General features: G+C 41.4%; 1 protein-coding gene across 1 annotated transcript in view; it reads left to right on the forward strand.

Annotated features, from left to right (window-relative positions):
* The window catches only part of SLC35F1 (solute carrier family 35 member F1), a 251,330-nt gene extending 236,942 nt beyond the window's left edge, over positions 1 to 14,388 (forward strand). The window contains exon 8 of the mRNA XM_055811114.1: positions 10,269 to 14,388. Coding sequence (XP_055667089.1) covers positions 10,269 to 10,493 — 225 coding nt within the window. The 3' untranslated portion in view covers positions 10,494 to 14,388. The remainder of the gene's footprint in view (positions 1 to 10,268) is intronic.
* The last annotated feature ends 1,224 nt before the right edge of the window (positions 14,389 to 15,612 follow it).

The following is a 15,612-nucleotide window of genomic DNA, read 5'->3' on the forward strand; positions in this document are numbered from 1 at the left end:
TTTGCCTAAACTCCCCCTTCCCACTAAACTGGAAGCTTTCAAACCCATGATACAGGATAGATGCTTGTCATTGGCACTGCTGCCAAGCAACTTATCTGAATTAACTGGAGTAAACTTCTGCAGTTATCCCCACCACTTACATGTGTTAAGTTTAGAAGAAACAGTATCTGTTCTTTCAGGTGTTTAAAAGATTCATAATCAGTCTGAAGGAGATTTGAAATAGCTTTGACTTAAAATAATCTAGATTTTATATCTTAAGTACAAGAGGAGAATGTGTAGGGGAGAGGTCCAGATGCAACTGGACAAACCATCCTTTTTAAAAAAGTGTTAGAACTGAAGAGAGAGAAAACGAGGAATAAAGAATAATCACAAAAGCAAACTGATACTGTGCAGGTGAAAAAGAAAAGGGGTTAAGTCTAGCTGCTGTAAATGATAAACCAAGCATGGCAATGAAGAAGAAAGTGAAACAAACAGCAAAAAGTTCTTGTATAGGAAGAGAAGAAATAGTTTTGGTGTGCAAAGACAGCAGAGGCCAATATTGAACAACCTTTAGTTTGGCACCAAAATGAATCCGGACCTTCTGTCACATTCAGTAAGGATGAGAGTTAAATATAAAGACAATGCACAATAGTTAATAGAAAAGGTAATTACTAAATCAGAAGTAGAAACAGAACACAATAATCTGAATACTTTCAAGTTTGGGAATATAGACAGTTGAAAGAATTGTATGGGAAGTAGGCAATAAACTAAAATGAGAAGCAGACACCAGGGAGCAGTGATTAGGGACATGGAGATAAATGGAAAATTGGGTAAAATGAAGCCTAGTTCACAAAAGGTAAATCATCCAATCTAGATGTAGTGTCTGTCTGATAAATTAACAGATTTTTGTAGACAAAAGTCCAACGGTAGGTCTAATCTGTAAGGCTTTTGTATGGTGCAGTGTAGGAAATTATCAATTAAGCTGAGGAACAGGATTAGCACCATAAAGACTGGAAGCTAGGTAAGAAACTGGCTAATGAGGATAAAGGACAAGGCAATATGCTGAGAGAAACAGCTTGCTATAAGGAGCTCGCTGATGGAGGTCCCAAAAGTTTGGTCTGAAGACTGGTCTTGTGTAGAAACCATAGTAATAGCTTTGGCACCCTCAGTAGGAAGAAGGATTAAAATAATCAGGCAACAAGAACTGGATGACATTGAGAAATGCTGTGAAGCACAAAATGCAAGATAATTTCTGTGGCGACAGATGGGAGGAATTTGTGCATGGTTGTGTCAAAGCTGTTTCCGGATTGGGTCAGTCGAAGTATTTCTAGTATTGATGGAGAAGTGCTAGTACCACCGGACATGAGAACTTACTGTCTCAGGACAGCACTTTTCTAGCTATAGCTACAGAGTTTTTTGTTCAGCTCAAGGGGCCAAACAGAGCTTTTTCTCTTATGTGCTCCAAAGCCTTGACAGAGTAAGCGTGTGTCCACTAACAATGTGCTGAATGTGCAAAGCCTAACCACGGAGACCCCCTGATGCAAACCAGACATATCGCGCTCCCTCCAGACAGCGAACACAGTCACTCGCGGCAAGGGTAACTGCAGCTGCATGTTCATTGCTTCCCAGGGTAGGAGTTCTACCCATTTGTATGGCTGAGAGAAAAGAACGCCATTCTGGGAGGCGTTCACTGCAGGAATATATTGTTAGATTTAGCAGAAAAATAGAAACAAAGGATCCAAGATGAATTAATTATTGTAACCTTGGTTTTGAATGCACTGAACACAATTAGCCTCATATACTGTAACAATCAAGTACAACAGACAGCTGCTACTATATTAAAATACACACAAAATCAGAAAGACACATGGCAGCTGACAGCTGATAGAGCAAACCAGCAAAGAATATTGAAAGGTAAAAGTGGGGAGATTTTTATAAGCATTTCTGTCATGCTCCTCCTTCTTGTATTAAGAACATTTAAAAGGATAACTGCTTTACCACTGTCTTGTCAAGTGATTGACATAAAATAACCAGAAACGAAGCCCCCCTCATCTCACAGTAAGGATGCTCACAGGAATTTAGAGCAGTGTATTATAAGTGTTTTAACTTCACATAAAAATCTCTCTGATGTAGATAAGATTAAAACAGATTGAAGGACTCATTCTACCTTGCACTTTTTAATTAAACAAACTGCTGGTACCGCAGGGGTACTGAACACAGGCTCATTTTTTCTCCACATCTGATGGCAAGAGGCAACAAAGGGAAACAGAAGAGAAAGCAGTGTTCCCTTCTCTCCCAACACCCAGGAAAGGAAGATCAGCCATTTCAAGCAAACATTTTGCCCTAATAGGCATGTATTTAGAAAAGACAGCCTGTTATGAAATTTTTCTAATGATACCATTTGAGAAGCATGAAATCATGCAGATTTGTTCAAAACCAGTATTTGCCTTACAGCTGCCTACATCAGACTCAGAGATATTTCTCCAAATGCTATCAGTTTTCTCTGTAAGTTTGTTTTATTCCACCAATGAATTCCAGGAAAACGATGACGTTTCCCAGATTTTAACAGAATTTCTGGTGACAGGTTTCCAATAACCCCCTCCTGACTTTTCTCCCATGTAGATAACCTCAACATCTAAGAGCTTAGGACTTTCCTGTTCACCACTGTCTTACCAGTTAAACTGCCCACCAGCAAATGCCATGCAAGGACTGAAACAGAGGGTGCTGCTATATGACAGAAGTCATGGACCACTATGTTTTACCTAAGTAAAACATGCAAACACTAGAACAGGATCTTTGAGAATCAACTGGAAAATAGAGAAAATGTGTCATACGATCACTTCACATTACAATTTCTATGCAACATTTGCTCTTCAGCATGAGCTGTAGTAATGGACAGCATTTCATCGGAGTTAGAGCACATTGAGGATGCAAGCAGGCAGCAGGAATTAAAGAGTATGGTCTTTCTTTCATGTGTGAAATGACAGAGGCAAAACTTCCTTTGGCTCCTTTGTTTTCACCAAATGGCAATGAAACCAATGTCAGGTTTTCACTGGTTTTGAAGCAAGCCAGATGCTTCTTGCTGTGGCTTCTGGCCGGCATGAGCAACAGTGATGTGTTGAGACATGCCTGCAGCTGAAACGTCCTTCATCCAGTGAAAAGCTTCTTATGTGACTGCCAATGGACAGTAAAAAAAAGAAAAAAGATGTGGAAGAACTAGCTACAAATTTCACTTACCATCCCAACAGAGTTCGGAGGGCAAGATAAGACCTTAAGTCATCACTTAAGACTATATCCTTACAGTTTTCCTTGGAAATAGCCAGGGGTCATTAAAATGTGAAGACAATGTAATCCTGCTGGTAGTGGACAGACCTGCTGCCCAGAAGTTGTCATAGTTACTGAAGCTGCCCAGCACCCCTTGGTACCCTTCTCGGCAAAAGAACCAACACTTCTGCTCAGGCGTTCAAGCTCCTGCAACTGGAGAGCTGAGAAGGCATGCTAAACCATATCCCAGTGGTTTGGGTCCCTTTAGGGATCTCTAGATTAAAGATCTGAGACATCTGTCAGGACATATAATGGTTCAGGTAGATGAGTTTTATCTGTTTGAATGCAGTCTGGAAAACTTACTGCAGCCCTTCTGGTGTTTGGTACCATTTGGGTTTTACAAAATACTGTTTCAGTGTTGGTGGCTGCCCCAATTTCTGTTGATGACAAAGATGTATCATCACCTGCCTAGAGCTTAGTTCTGTAGTCCATTTAGAAGGGTATCTATATATTCCTAGGAAATATTTTGCCCATAACTGCCACCTGGGATCAGCGATCAGCTAAAGGTCGGGTCTTTATCTCTCACCCCCGAAGGCAGACAGCAGTAATTGAGGCTGAGCCAGCAGATTGTTTTCGCCATAGAGCAGCGCAGATCCTGAAGCCCAAAGGGACATCTTCCTGGCAGACTGGGACAAAAATAGTCAGCAACAGACTGACTGAGTCACAGTCCCAACCTAAGACAAATTTGGCCTGCTCCTTGTGAGTCTGGGCCAAGGGAGTCACCAGAGAGCACTGTGAGCTATGACTAGGATGCTGGCTCCCATTCCTATTAATAAAGTAATATGTCTATAATATCTAGCTACCCGAGTGGAAGCACTCTGCACATTCAGAGCTCTCAGAGCCCTCACCCTTCCTGGTACTGCTGGTACTGCTGCTGGCCGGAGAGTGTGTGCATCCCACAGCACAGCTTCTGCACTTGGTGATGGTGAACTTCATTTGCTATATTGGAGGCAAAAATAGAAAACTGTGTGAAAAGAAGCTCAGTCCCTCGATCAATTCATCAAACTGAGTGGAAATGTCTGTTTGCTATATAAAAGATAATGAGAGAAATTTGGTTTAAACTCCCTTCACTCATCCTGCTCAGGTACTCATGTGTGAAATTACCCAGGGGGAAAAGACATAAGTCGGTGCAGGAACCCCTGTCGGCATTAGCTTTGATGGGCTCTGCGGCGTATGCTACAAACTGAATTAGTTCAGAAAACAGAGAGGTTCATCAGACTGCACAGACCCACTGATTGGAATAAGACAGCGGTGGGAACTGCCTGTCTGGAGAGCACACAGGGTGTCAACACAAATGCGGGGCTAAATGAATTCCACCTGATAAATATATTTTTGTCTCTCCTCGTCAGTGCAATTCTGAGGAGATCGCATCTCTCTAAGGTTTAAAATCTGAATTAATAGAGCTGATCTCTTTATTCATTTTTGTGAAAATGTGCAGAATTTCTAGATGAGGCAGGGGAAAAGGTAGTTATTCCGTTTCATACTTTATCACTCAATATGTGAAACATGACAATTCTAATTTCTCAGTTAGTCCTATAACAAAAAGTTCCTTTTAAGGACTTACAGAGCACGGTTGGGTTGCCATAGGCTAGGAGCTGGGCTTCACGTTTCCTACCAAGAGATTCAGTCTATGGCTGCTGTTGTGATATACAAATGGAACTGGACTGCTGCAGCTCCAATAGTCTGCTCCAGCAAAAACCAGCTCCAATAGACTGCTCCTGCAGACTATTTCCAGTTCAATGGACCGAGTAAAAGGGAATTTGCATTTTCATAACCATTGTAATAGCCGTCATGATCATTATCATGATAGCTGAGTGAAAAACCAAAATTAGCAAATCATTGTGTTTCTTTGTGTAGGCTTTCTGCAGACTCACATCTGTCTCATTTTGTCACTTTGGATATTGTTTCACACTAGTGTCAGTGGTAACATGGATGTGGACATCTGTGACAGTCAGAACTACTTGTCTGCAAATTCCCTCTGCAGCAGTCAGTCAGTGCAGCGTTCCGTAGCTGGGTGTGCAGTGATTCTGCTATGCCCTTTCTTCCTGCTTTCCCTTCTAAATTCATGATCTGTGTACTGAAGAATGACTTGCTCTCTCCAGACCCAGCCACGAATTTACTGCCTTCTGAACAGTTTTTCTTTCAATTTTTCTTCTGCTGTTACTGTCTTATCGCTATTCAAGATAACAAAATCAGATGCGCTGTTTGTTCCCCATCAAGAAGTTTCTTTTGCACCTGCCTTTTCAAGTGGATTACTTTAAAGCATAGGAATCTCAAGTGGAAATATAGAAGGGTTTTAACAATAATGGTTTAAGGATATATGAAAGACAAGTTTTGCACAGAGACATAATAAGTAGAGAATAAGAACTAGTGGGGAGTAAAATTTGAAAGGTTTAATAGTTCATTCTGGATTTTTAAAAATCCTAAGTTTTGAGGAGCCTATATATTCATCTTCTTAACTTTAGAAATCTTGTGATGCTTGACTTACTCCCAAAATGCACAGCTTTGATTCACTTGGAACAAAAATACTGTGTATAAACTAAATTTCAAATGGGTTTGTAAACTTCATCTGCAATTGTGTGTAGCACTGTTATATTTTATTAAAAAAAAAAAATCAACAACAGCCACAAAAAAACACTGCAGATGTGTTTGGGTTTTGTTCTTTTTTAATGTAAAGGACTTTGTGTGTGGATAACAGTCAGACTGATTCTACCCTATATTTTTTGTGGCCAGCTACACTGGGCTGCCACGGTGGTTTTCTGGTGGGGTTCTGCAGTGGCACATAGCGGAGCGAGGAGCAAGACTCCTGCAGCTAAGCCATCAGATGCCATTAGCTCTTCTGCTAAGCCTGACTGGGTGAATGCATTCCAGTACTGGGTCCCTAAGGAGCATCTCTTAGATACATACCACAAACATCCACTCACCTAGAATCATTGCAGGTTTTGGTAGACTGAGCAAATCTTTTTACACATGTTATCTTGTTACATTTTTCTAGGGTTTGCTTTGTATGTTAATCTTCAAATTGACAGGCACCTAAAATTTGCATTTTATATGCTGAAAATTAATGGTAGTGTAGTGTAAGCCATTTTCACCACAGGTACTAAATAACATCTAGAGAAGATATATTTTTTATGTCTTCGTAATTTTTTAATGTTTGTAAATAACATTGTGTGTTCCATATTGAGTATTTTCAGTTGAGAAAGCATTTATAGACACCCAGATGTCAGGTCAGACCAGCCATGGTGAAATCTATAGGGCTGGTTTAACCGTTTGATTTGACTACTGAGTAAGTATTGGCAGATGCTTTTCATGTCAGCGATGAAATTGGAAATGTTGTTGAAACTAAGGCACCTAGTTTCGCTCTGCAAAGGATCCTCCTCAGAGGATGATATCCCTATTTTTTATGTAAACCCATCTTTATTCTGTAACCAAGTGTTACTGTCCCTTTTAAATGGGTGAAAAACTGAGGGTCATCTACAATCATTTTGGTTCACAAAAGAAATTTATAGGCTGAAAATCAGTCCCAGGACTTGAGAGTGTTAGATCATTGATTTAATCACAAAGTCATCTGGTCTTTCAATAAACTACCTGATAAGCAAGCTTATATACATGTGTACCTGTACGTGTAGATACAAAATCTATAGTGAAATCATTTAATGATATAGAAACATGAATTTTTTTTTGGTTGCTTACTTTAGCATGTGTGACAGCCATTAGCTAATCTGAGCTAAACAATTTCTGACTGTGTTACTCTTTGAACAGCTTATAGTTATCCTGCTTAACATCGAGGAAAGTGGCATTTGGAGTACAAATACTATTTTTAAAAGTATTTTTTCTTGGAGGAAATATGTTTCTGTAGAAAATTAGAGATAAGTCAGAAAAATGAAGAACAATATCATTCTGAAGTAGCTTTTTAGCCAAAGAGAGGAACTGCACACTTCCTGAGAGCCTGCAGTTTGGTACTGCAGTTGTGTCAAGGGTAGCAATGAAAAATGATCTTCCCTCACTTCATTTCTTACAAATAGCCCTTTCTGCTGGTTTTGAGTCTCTCTTGATGTCTATTAATAGTGAGTCTCAGCAGATGAGGTTTGCAGGTCAAGGTGAAAAAAACTCCAAAACCTATATGTAGACACAGCAGTAGAGTGTGCCTGGAAATCCTGTCTTCAATAAAATAAAAAGATTTCAGCTAGAGTCTGAGGAACACAGTACAGTGAACAACACATTTTGTATTTGATTAACTAAGTCTTCATCCTCCCTTCACGCTGCTGAATTCACTGCCATTTTAATAGGAGTAAAATACCCGTTAATTTCAAGGGCCTTTGGGCCAATCTGACAGAGTATTGACAAAACTCAGAGATTTCTCATATACCTACCGCATAAATTCCTATATTAAACTTACTAACAGCCCTTCTACTTCAGTGCTGCAGAAAACAATTCAGCCTGCACCTTAACTTGTTTCTAAGGAAGATAAAGACGGAATTGTTACAGGGCTGTTAGGATCCAGGTCTCTTTGCCCTAGCTGTGCATAGATTACAAAGACAAATGATTCACAGGCCTTTCTTTAGATTTCCCCCAGCTTCGTCCAAACCTTTTCTCCCAGGCTGGAGGGCTGCCACTGGGCAGGGGGACATCGCCATGGAGGGAATATTATCGGGTGAAAGAGCCCACTGGCAGGAAGCCCCTGAGAGAGGAATGGGAGGTATGGCCAGGAGGAAAAGGCTATGATAGAGCTGGAGCCATGAAGTAAAGCAACAGTGAATTGGTTTTGGCTGGGCAGCGCCTAGAGCAAGAAAAAGAGCACATTTAACTGATGGAAGCCCCACTGAATCCTCACAGCAGGACACAAGGGAATCCCAAATCTGGCTGGCACTCTCCTTATACAGGGGAGCAAGCCAACTGGCTGTCCAGTGTGAGAAATTCAGGCATAAGGTGGGAAGGAAAGACAGTAAGAAACTAGGAAACTAGTTCCTGGCTTGGGAAACTAGATTTATTTGACTCCTGAGTTTTGCTTCAGCTTAGTCAAGTTCACTGCTGCCAAGGGTACCCAAGTTCGCATGCAAAGAGGAATGGGGAGGGGAAAGTGCTGAGGGCAAAATTAAACCGAAAATGGGGAAAAAAAATCAATTGGAAAATGCTTTGAAATTATTGACTTGGGTTTGATTGCCACATGGGGGAGATCTAAGCCTAAACAGTCCTCTCAGAGCTGTGTCACATGGGAGGAATCCTTCAGCAGATGCATGGTGAGGCTCAACACTCTCTTTGTGGCTGGTGGGACAGAGGGGTGATTACATCAGATCATACTGCCAGATGACACATGAAGACCTGGTGACATTCCTGGAAAAAAGCAGTTAACAGCTGGTGAAGAGCAGAACTCTTCCTACCCTGTAATCCATCTGACACACTTTAAACTTTCCTCATAACAATCCTTTCCTTCTAAAACGTGCATACTAGTTGTGGGAAATGCATACTAGCTGTGTGAAATAAGAACACATACAGATATATCACCACAGGGTATATGTCCAAAGCTTTCAAAGATACTGTGGATTCTTAAAAAAGCCAGATGTTTCCTTCGGTGGGAAGCTGGACGCAGGTTTCGTAGGTTTATTAAATGGCAATGAATTAACATCACTCCAAAATTATCTTAAGTAAAATTTTTGTTCTCCACAATGATTATTTCTTTAACTATAAAAAGCAGAATTGCTAAAAAGCGGTCCAGTCTATCCAATTTTTGCCATGCTAAAGTGATCCAGAGGAAACAAACTGGTCATCCATCAAAGCATAGTCTGTTGGCTTGCAGACACCTTCATGTAAAATAGTGAAGTACCTCACAAAGCAGCTAATAGCAGGTTGCATCTAGTTGTTGGTGCTGAAGTACGGATCCCTGACAGTTGCAGAATACCGGCATTTTGCGTACAAATCAGTTCCATATCCCCACCTACAAGGTGGCTGTGCAATCTGTCCTTCGTGGCTTCTCACATACAATAGGCAAGAAGAAAGAACTTGTAGTCTAAGATCAGGGAACCAGTCATATGGGCTTACAGACATTTGTGTCTCCTCCATAGCAGGCACCCAGTAGCTACAGCTGATATCAAATGGTCTGTGCTTTTGAAACCCTGCCTTTGCCTTTACCTTTATCTGCAGGGACTAACATATTGCCAGAAAAGTTGTGTTGTATTTTTAGTCTAGGCACATTGAGTCTGGATATGTTAGAAAATTCAGGCTGACCTCTGATCTAGTGAAGCTGTGTGCCAAAATATGTGTACTTGAGCTTTCAGTTAACTGCCCTCCATCCATACTTTCAAACCTCTTGAAGTCAATCAACCCAGAGCGTGTTTCGCAGCTGAAGTTCATCCTGTCCAAACTCACATCAAATCTTCCAGCATCTGCTTTCTGTTTACAAGCCAGAGAAGCTGCAGGCAGGGTTTTTAAGTGCCTTTATTACTATACATATTTTTAAAGTGTATACATTTAAAATGCTTGTTTAAATGTTTATTTACTGATATTTTTTATATTACCAACAGCATGTTATACTTCATAGACGTGTGGTTTAGCTGTAATTAACTTCAGATTTGTCCACTACTTGTCAGACAACCGCAGATGACAGTATCCCGCACTGGAGCTAGAGAAACTTGGACTCGGAGAAGTAGCTGGCTTGTCTAAAAGCATGACAAAATCAGCTTTGGGTCTGTGACCAGAATTCAGCTTTCCCAAGTCCACCTTGTCAATACTTAATATGCCCGGGCCATGGGAAGGCACCAGTTAGTTGTTGGTTATGGCATACAGGATGGGAGCAAATCAACTTTCAAAGAGACATTGCCATAAAAATTCAACATCCCAGTGACAGGGGCTTTGGTCTGTGCAGTGCATGCCAAAACAGGGATCTGTGCCTGCCCTTGGCTGTGAGTCTTCACGAACTCAGGATAACTGGTGCTGTGTCTAATGACTCTACTCTTATTTCTGCTTAGTTTTCAGGACTTTACTTGTTGTCATTCTTCACTATCCTTGTTGGGCTGGTGCTCTACTCCTCCACGTCCACCTACGTAGCCCAAGATCCTCGGGTGTACAAGCAGTTTCGAAACCCTTCAGGACCTGTTGTAGACGTGCCAGCCACCGGCCAGCTGGAGCCTTCAGTAACATACACCAGCCTGGGGCAGGAGACAGAAGAGGAGCCTCACGTTAGAGTTGCTTAAACCCAGGGCTGTTCATCACCTACTGATGATTCAGTGGAGCTCGTATATCCATTATCTCTGTATTGTACATAGAGAAAGGTATTTACCAGGTGCAGTTACACTGGTGAGCTGCAAGGTAGCAAATAAGGAAAGCTCGTAAAAATACAAATAATTGTTCCAGGGTGTTCATTGCAAGGAGATGCCAGTCCCTCGTTTACGATAAAAGCAGCATGTTTGCGATACAAACTGCTGCATATGATTCAGTTAATGTCAAACTGCCTGAGAAAGGTACTCAATATATAAGCTGAAATTAAAAGGAATTCATAGAAGGGTGGTTTTGCACCCACTGAGCGATATTATGCTTAAGCCACACCAGTTGTGGAAAAGCCGCCTTTTTATAGCAAATACACTTGTGCAGTCACTGTTAATTTCTCTCTAAGATTTGTTTGTTTGCCCAAAATAGATGAGTGAGTTGTGGTAGCAACACCCTGATGCATTTTTGCCAGCACCTTGGATTTGGTGAGAGAAAGACAATGAATTCATCTGTGCTCACTGTCTCGTTGCCCTTTCTAGGTAATCTGTTCCATGAATCCAGAGAAGGGACAACTTAGAATATCCGTCTCTATTCTAGGAATAGGTATAAGGCAAGCATTTTAGCCTTTCTATATTTGCAGAAGTGAAGTACTCAAGCATTGACCTCTCTACGATCCATGGCAGATTTCCTAGCGGCTGAGGTCCTGCATCAGCTGACAGGGATTTAGCTTCTCTGTAGTCATGACTTAACACAGATTTCTTACTTTTTAAATTTTAATCTATAAAAAGAAAACCACATTTTCTAGTTTCCTATGTATTGTACCTCTGCATGGTAAGATGACACATCATGTGGATCCAGGCACTTATTTTAGATACTCAGTGCATCGAGGGCGCCTTCTGCTGTTCCCATTTGCTTAGTCTCCTGTGGTTCATTATTCTAACAATAGCTATTTAGAAATGTGTCAGTTTTTCACCAAAACCCACAAACTGTAAAAATCAGGAAGATTAAGCAAGGAATTCATGAGCAGAAAGACTGGACCATCTGCTGGTGTTGCTGCAGTAGCGCAAAGGTGTTTCTACTGGCAGGGTGCAGCCAATTATTTTTCATTAACTACAAAACTAGCAGAAGAATTCAGGAGTTTTCTTACATTCCTGGGGACATGTGAAAACAGTAAGGGTGTGCTCCACAATTGTACTTCTGCTCCAGGAGCCTTATCAGAATGGGGAAAAAAATCCATCTCTGCCTGTATGTTTGCTCTTCTGAGAGCCCAGTAAAAGGAGATCAGTATTTCAACATCCATCGTCTATTTTTAATTTAAAATTAAGGAAGGAGAGAGGATCTTACATCGAACAGATAGGAGAGGGATCCAGGAGAGCTTGGTTTAATTCACAGGTCTGCCACGTCTCTGAGTGATCCTTGGGCATGACTTACCTTCTGTGTGGCGAGTTTTCCAATCTGTATATACGGGCATAATGGGATTTTACCTACCTCACAGGGGTGCTATGGGACCAAGTTATTTTAAAATGCTTCAGGATCTTCAGAAGGAAGGAGTTTAAGAAGTACACAATAGTGCTGTAAAAGTGTGTATACATTCATTGTATTTGAAAATGGAGTTTATGGCAGGGCTGATGAATATTTTGCTTGTGGGCATAGAAGATTAATTTGATTTAAATGTTACTTTGCTGAAGAAGTCTGTCTCAAGTGAAAATGTAGGGCTTCATGTTTGAAAAATACAACTTACCTATTTCTATTTAAAAAAGAGAAAAAAAATCAATCTGTACTCCGGAGATTAGAAAGGCCACACAGTTCAACCAAGCAGGATAAATTTCTGCTCAGGTAGCATTCATCTTTTATAGTCCTGTTCTGCTTTAATATAGAAGGGACTTCCCTGAAGCAGACTGGGAGAAGTATGTATGCATAATGTACATGAAGTGGCAAATAGGAAAATGCTGTTGAACAGCAGAAGTATGTTGTACGTTATTCTTGCAGTGGAGGAGAAGAGGCGATTTCTGTACCACTGTGTTTAGGTTGTCTGTCATGATCCTGCTGCAGCTGAGGGAAGGGTCTGCGCTATTGCCAAACCATGCCCAGAACTGGGCCAAAAGCTTCGGTTAAGATGGTTTGGTTTTAAACTCATAACAAATGTAGGACTTTTTTCCCTGCCTTCTGTCTATTTAATCTTTGTAGCACTCATATTTCCAAGCTTTTTTCTCTTAAACTGTTGAAGATTTTTTTTAAAAAAAATCACACAGAGAAACAGAGTTCGTATTCTGAGGATATTGAGGAAAGTCTAAATCCTACAGGATTAAAAAATTTAAAACCACCCAAGAAAGATCACCTGATGCTTCAGGGTAAGGTCTGTGGGGTAGAAGTCCAGGTGGGAAGTGCATGGTCAGGTGAAGCCCTCATGCACAGGGGCCAGCAAGCATCCTCATGTCAAGCCTCGGCAGAGCTTTGACTTGAGGTGGGTTTCCTACATTCCCCGGGAGCAGCGGCTCTGGTTACAGCCACCGCGGCTCCCTCAGGTACCCGGAGGCGCACTGGCGGGCACCTGTCATCTCAGTCTTTTTTGCTACCTTTTATACCAATTAAATACCTTTCTCTGAACATTAGTCCCTGTGTTGGTCTGAGAACCTTGAGGATTGCGTGCGTGTGTGTTTGTTTCATGTTTGCAATTCCTTCCTTTTGCATAATTGTTTTGATTAATTTCATTATTAGTATTTATTTTTAAGCCAAATGTTTGTAGTCCTTCCGCCTCCCCCTCCTCATTTTTCTGACACTAACTTGTAGATGTTTGAGTCTTCTCAGAAACAGCTGGGCAGGCGGCATCTCCCGGCTGGGTAACTGGGCTGGGAGTTTCTACTTAACAAGGGTTTGCGATCCACAGGTGACAGAGAGGGGCCATCTGAAGCAATTTTTATAAGCTATTTTAAAAGGCTCTGTTGTACGGAAATAAGCTATGAATGTTTTGGTGTGCACTCTGCGCCCAGCCGCCATCCCCTGTGTTACTCACACAGGAGGAGTTTGATGTGCAAAGTGAGGCTGCTTCGCTGTCTGCGTCTCCCGTTAAACAAGGTGGATGCTTGGATTAGCACCAATGTGCCAGTGCTGGATGGACCTCAAAAGAAAACAGTAGTATAGCTTTACAAGTAACTGTCTTGACTGAAAAACTGAGGTCTAGTAAAGGAAAACGTTACTTCTGCCTGCTTGTTTTCTGCAGTTCGAGACCTCAGTATGCACCAGCAAAGGTTCAGCTTTCTAACCGGCAGCTACTCTGGATTGCATAGGACGGCTCTAGCTCTGTACAGCTCCTTGCCTGAACAAACTGAAACTCTGATACGCTGCTGGCCCTGAGCAGCCCTTAGCAAGACTGATGTAGTTTTCTGCGACTGGATGAAAACCTTCACTGGGAGACAGACCTTGTCTTTGTTCCAGCTGTAAAGTTTCAAAACACACAATGATAGACCAAGCAATTGAAAAATTTTGCACCACTGTGTCATAAGAAGTTTCAATGTATAGTGTAGAGATTGCTAACTTGTGCTATTAACATTTTGACAAGCGTGTAGTATCGTTTTCTTTCCTTTTTTAAAAAACCATTTAGTATTCCTGAGCTAGCTACAAATATAAATTTTACCCCATGGGTAGGATTTTATTGTTAAATGCCATAATAAAGCACACCAATCTTGACACCGCAGATGGAAATACAAACCAAAACCAAAACCAAGCAAATAAGGCCCCAACCCCAAATCCTGCATCAAAAAGCTGAACAAACCTTTCTCCATTTTGATATTTGCATGCACCTATATGGACTGGCTGTGGCAATGTAATGCCTGTATAATGTTTTCAAATAAAAAAAAAAAATAAATGCTTTATGAAAGCGGGGTCACTAGTTTCCTTGCCTGTTTCCTTTTGTTTTCTTCACCTGAAATTATTTTCCTGAAGTGTAAATCTTGACTGCAGGGCATAAATTTTCACTGTGCTGAGGACTCCTTTCCCTTGTGATGGTTAACCTACAACATCTTCCAAGTGGCTAAGCAGAAATGCCATTAATCACCCTCAGGTATCTTACCTGTCCCCCAGGTGCTGCTTCAGAATGATAAGGGGTCTCCTGTGCACCCTCTGTCTTATCCTGCCATTCCCCTATGGCTAGCTCAGGTATCCTGATATTCACTGCCATCATTTGGACACAAAAACACTCCCCCAGCTGCCTTCCAGAAACAATCAATCAACCTAGAATTAATCTGGGGCAACACACGTGTATGATGTTGAAGGGCTTATTTGGCAGAGGTTACTGAGTGCAGCTGCCTTGCCCAGCCCTCCCTCCCAGCTGCTCTGCCCGGCGCTGCAGCACTATTCCCAGTAGAATCCTGAAACAGGAAAAGAAAAGGTGGAAACAAAAATTAGACACATGGGGGAAAGGTAGTGTCAGGAGGAGCAGAACTGGGGAAAGAAGGAAGATGAGACTGTGGCTCATTTAAAGTCCACATGGGAAGAAAGGAAAGGAAGTTCCTGAGTCTGTGAGAGCAAGAGATTTTACGAACGTGAATTCACCTCTAAGATTGTTTGGCAGCATATGCATCTGTCCATCTCTCTGCCTGATGTCACCACAGGAAACTTCGCATCAGTATTTCTCACATACTTCACTGCTGAGAGTAAAAAGGGAATGGAGACTGGTGAGGTCATTTCCAGCCTCTCCCTGCACCGTAGCAGCGTGGAGCCCCAGACATGACAAAGCCAGCGGTGCTGCACCAATGTGCTGGTGTTTGTCTGATTTTCCAGGTTTCCTAAATTATCAAGTTATCAAGAGCTCCAGAAACTGAGTTAGTGTATGTGGCTTTATCATGCTAACAGTTGATTTGTATTTTCCTCTAAATCTGCTCAAGAGTCTCTGGCATTATAAAAATCTCCTTTTATTGCTTGGCTAGAATTCAGCCTGAGTGCTTGAGTCATATGAATAGTAATTGCTTGGAATTACTCTAAAAATAGATCATAAATAGGCATTAATGGATCTTTCTGTGCTTAAATCAAACATGTTTCAACACTAAAGGACACTCAATCAGCTTAAACCTACCAGTCTCCCTTTGTTTTTGTTTATTTAGAACTAGT

The sequence above is a fragment of the Falco peregrinus genome, chromosome 7 (assembly GCF_023634155.1).
Source record: "Falco peregrinus isolate bFalPer1 chromosome 7, bFalPer1.pri, whole genome shotgun sequence".
Taxonomy (NCBI): domain Eukaryota; kingdom Metazoa; phylum Chordata; class Aves; order Falconiformes; family Falconidae; genus Falco; species Falco peregrinus.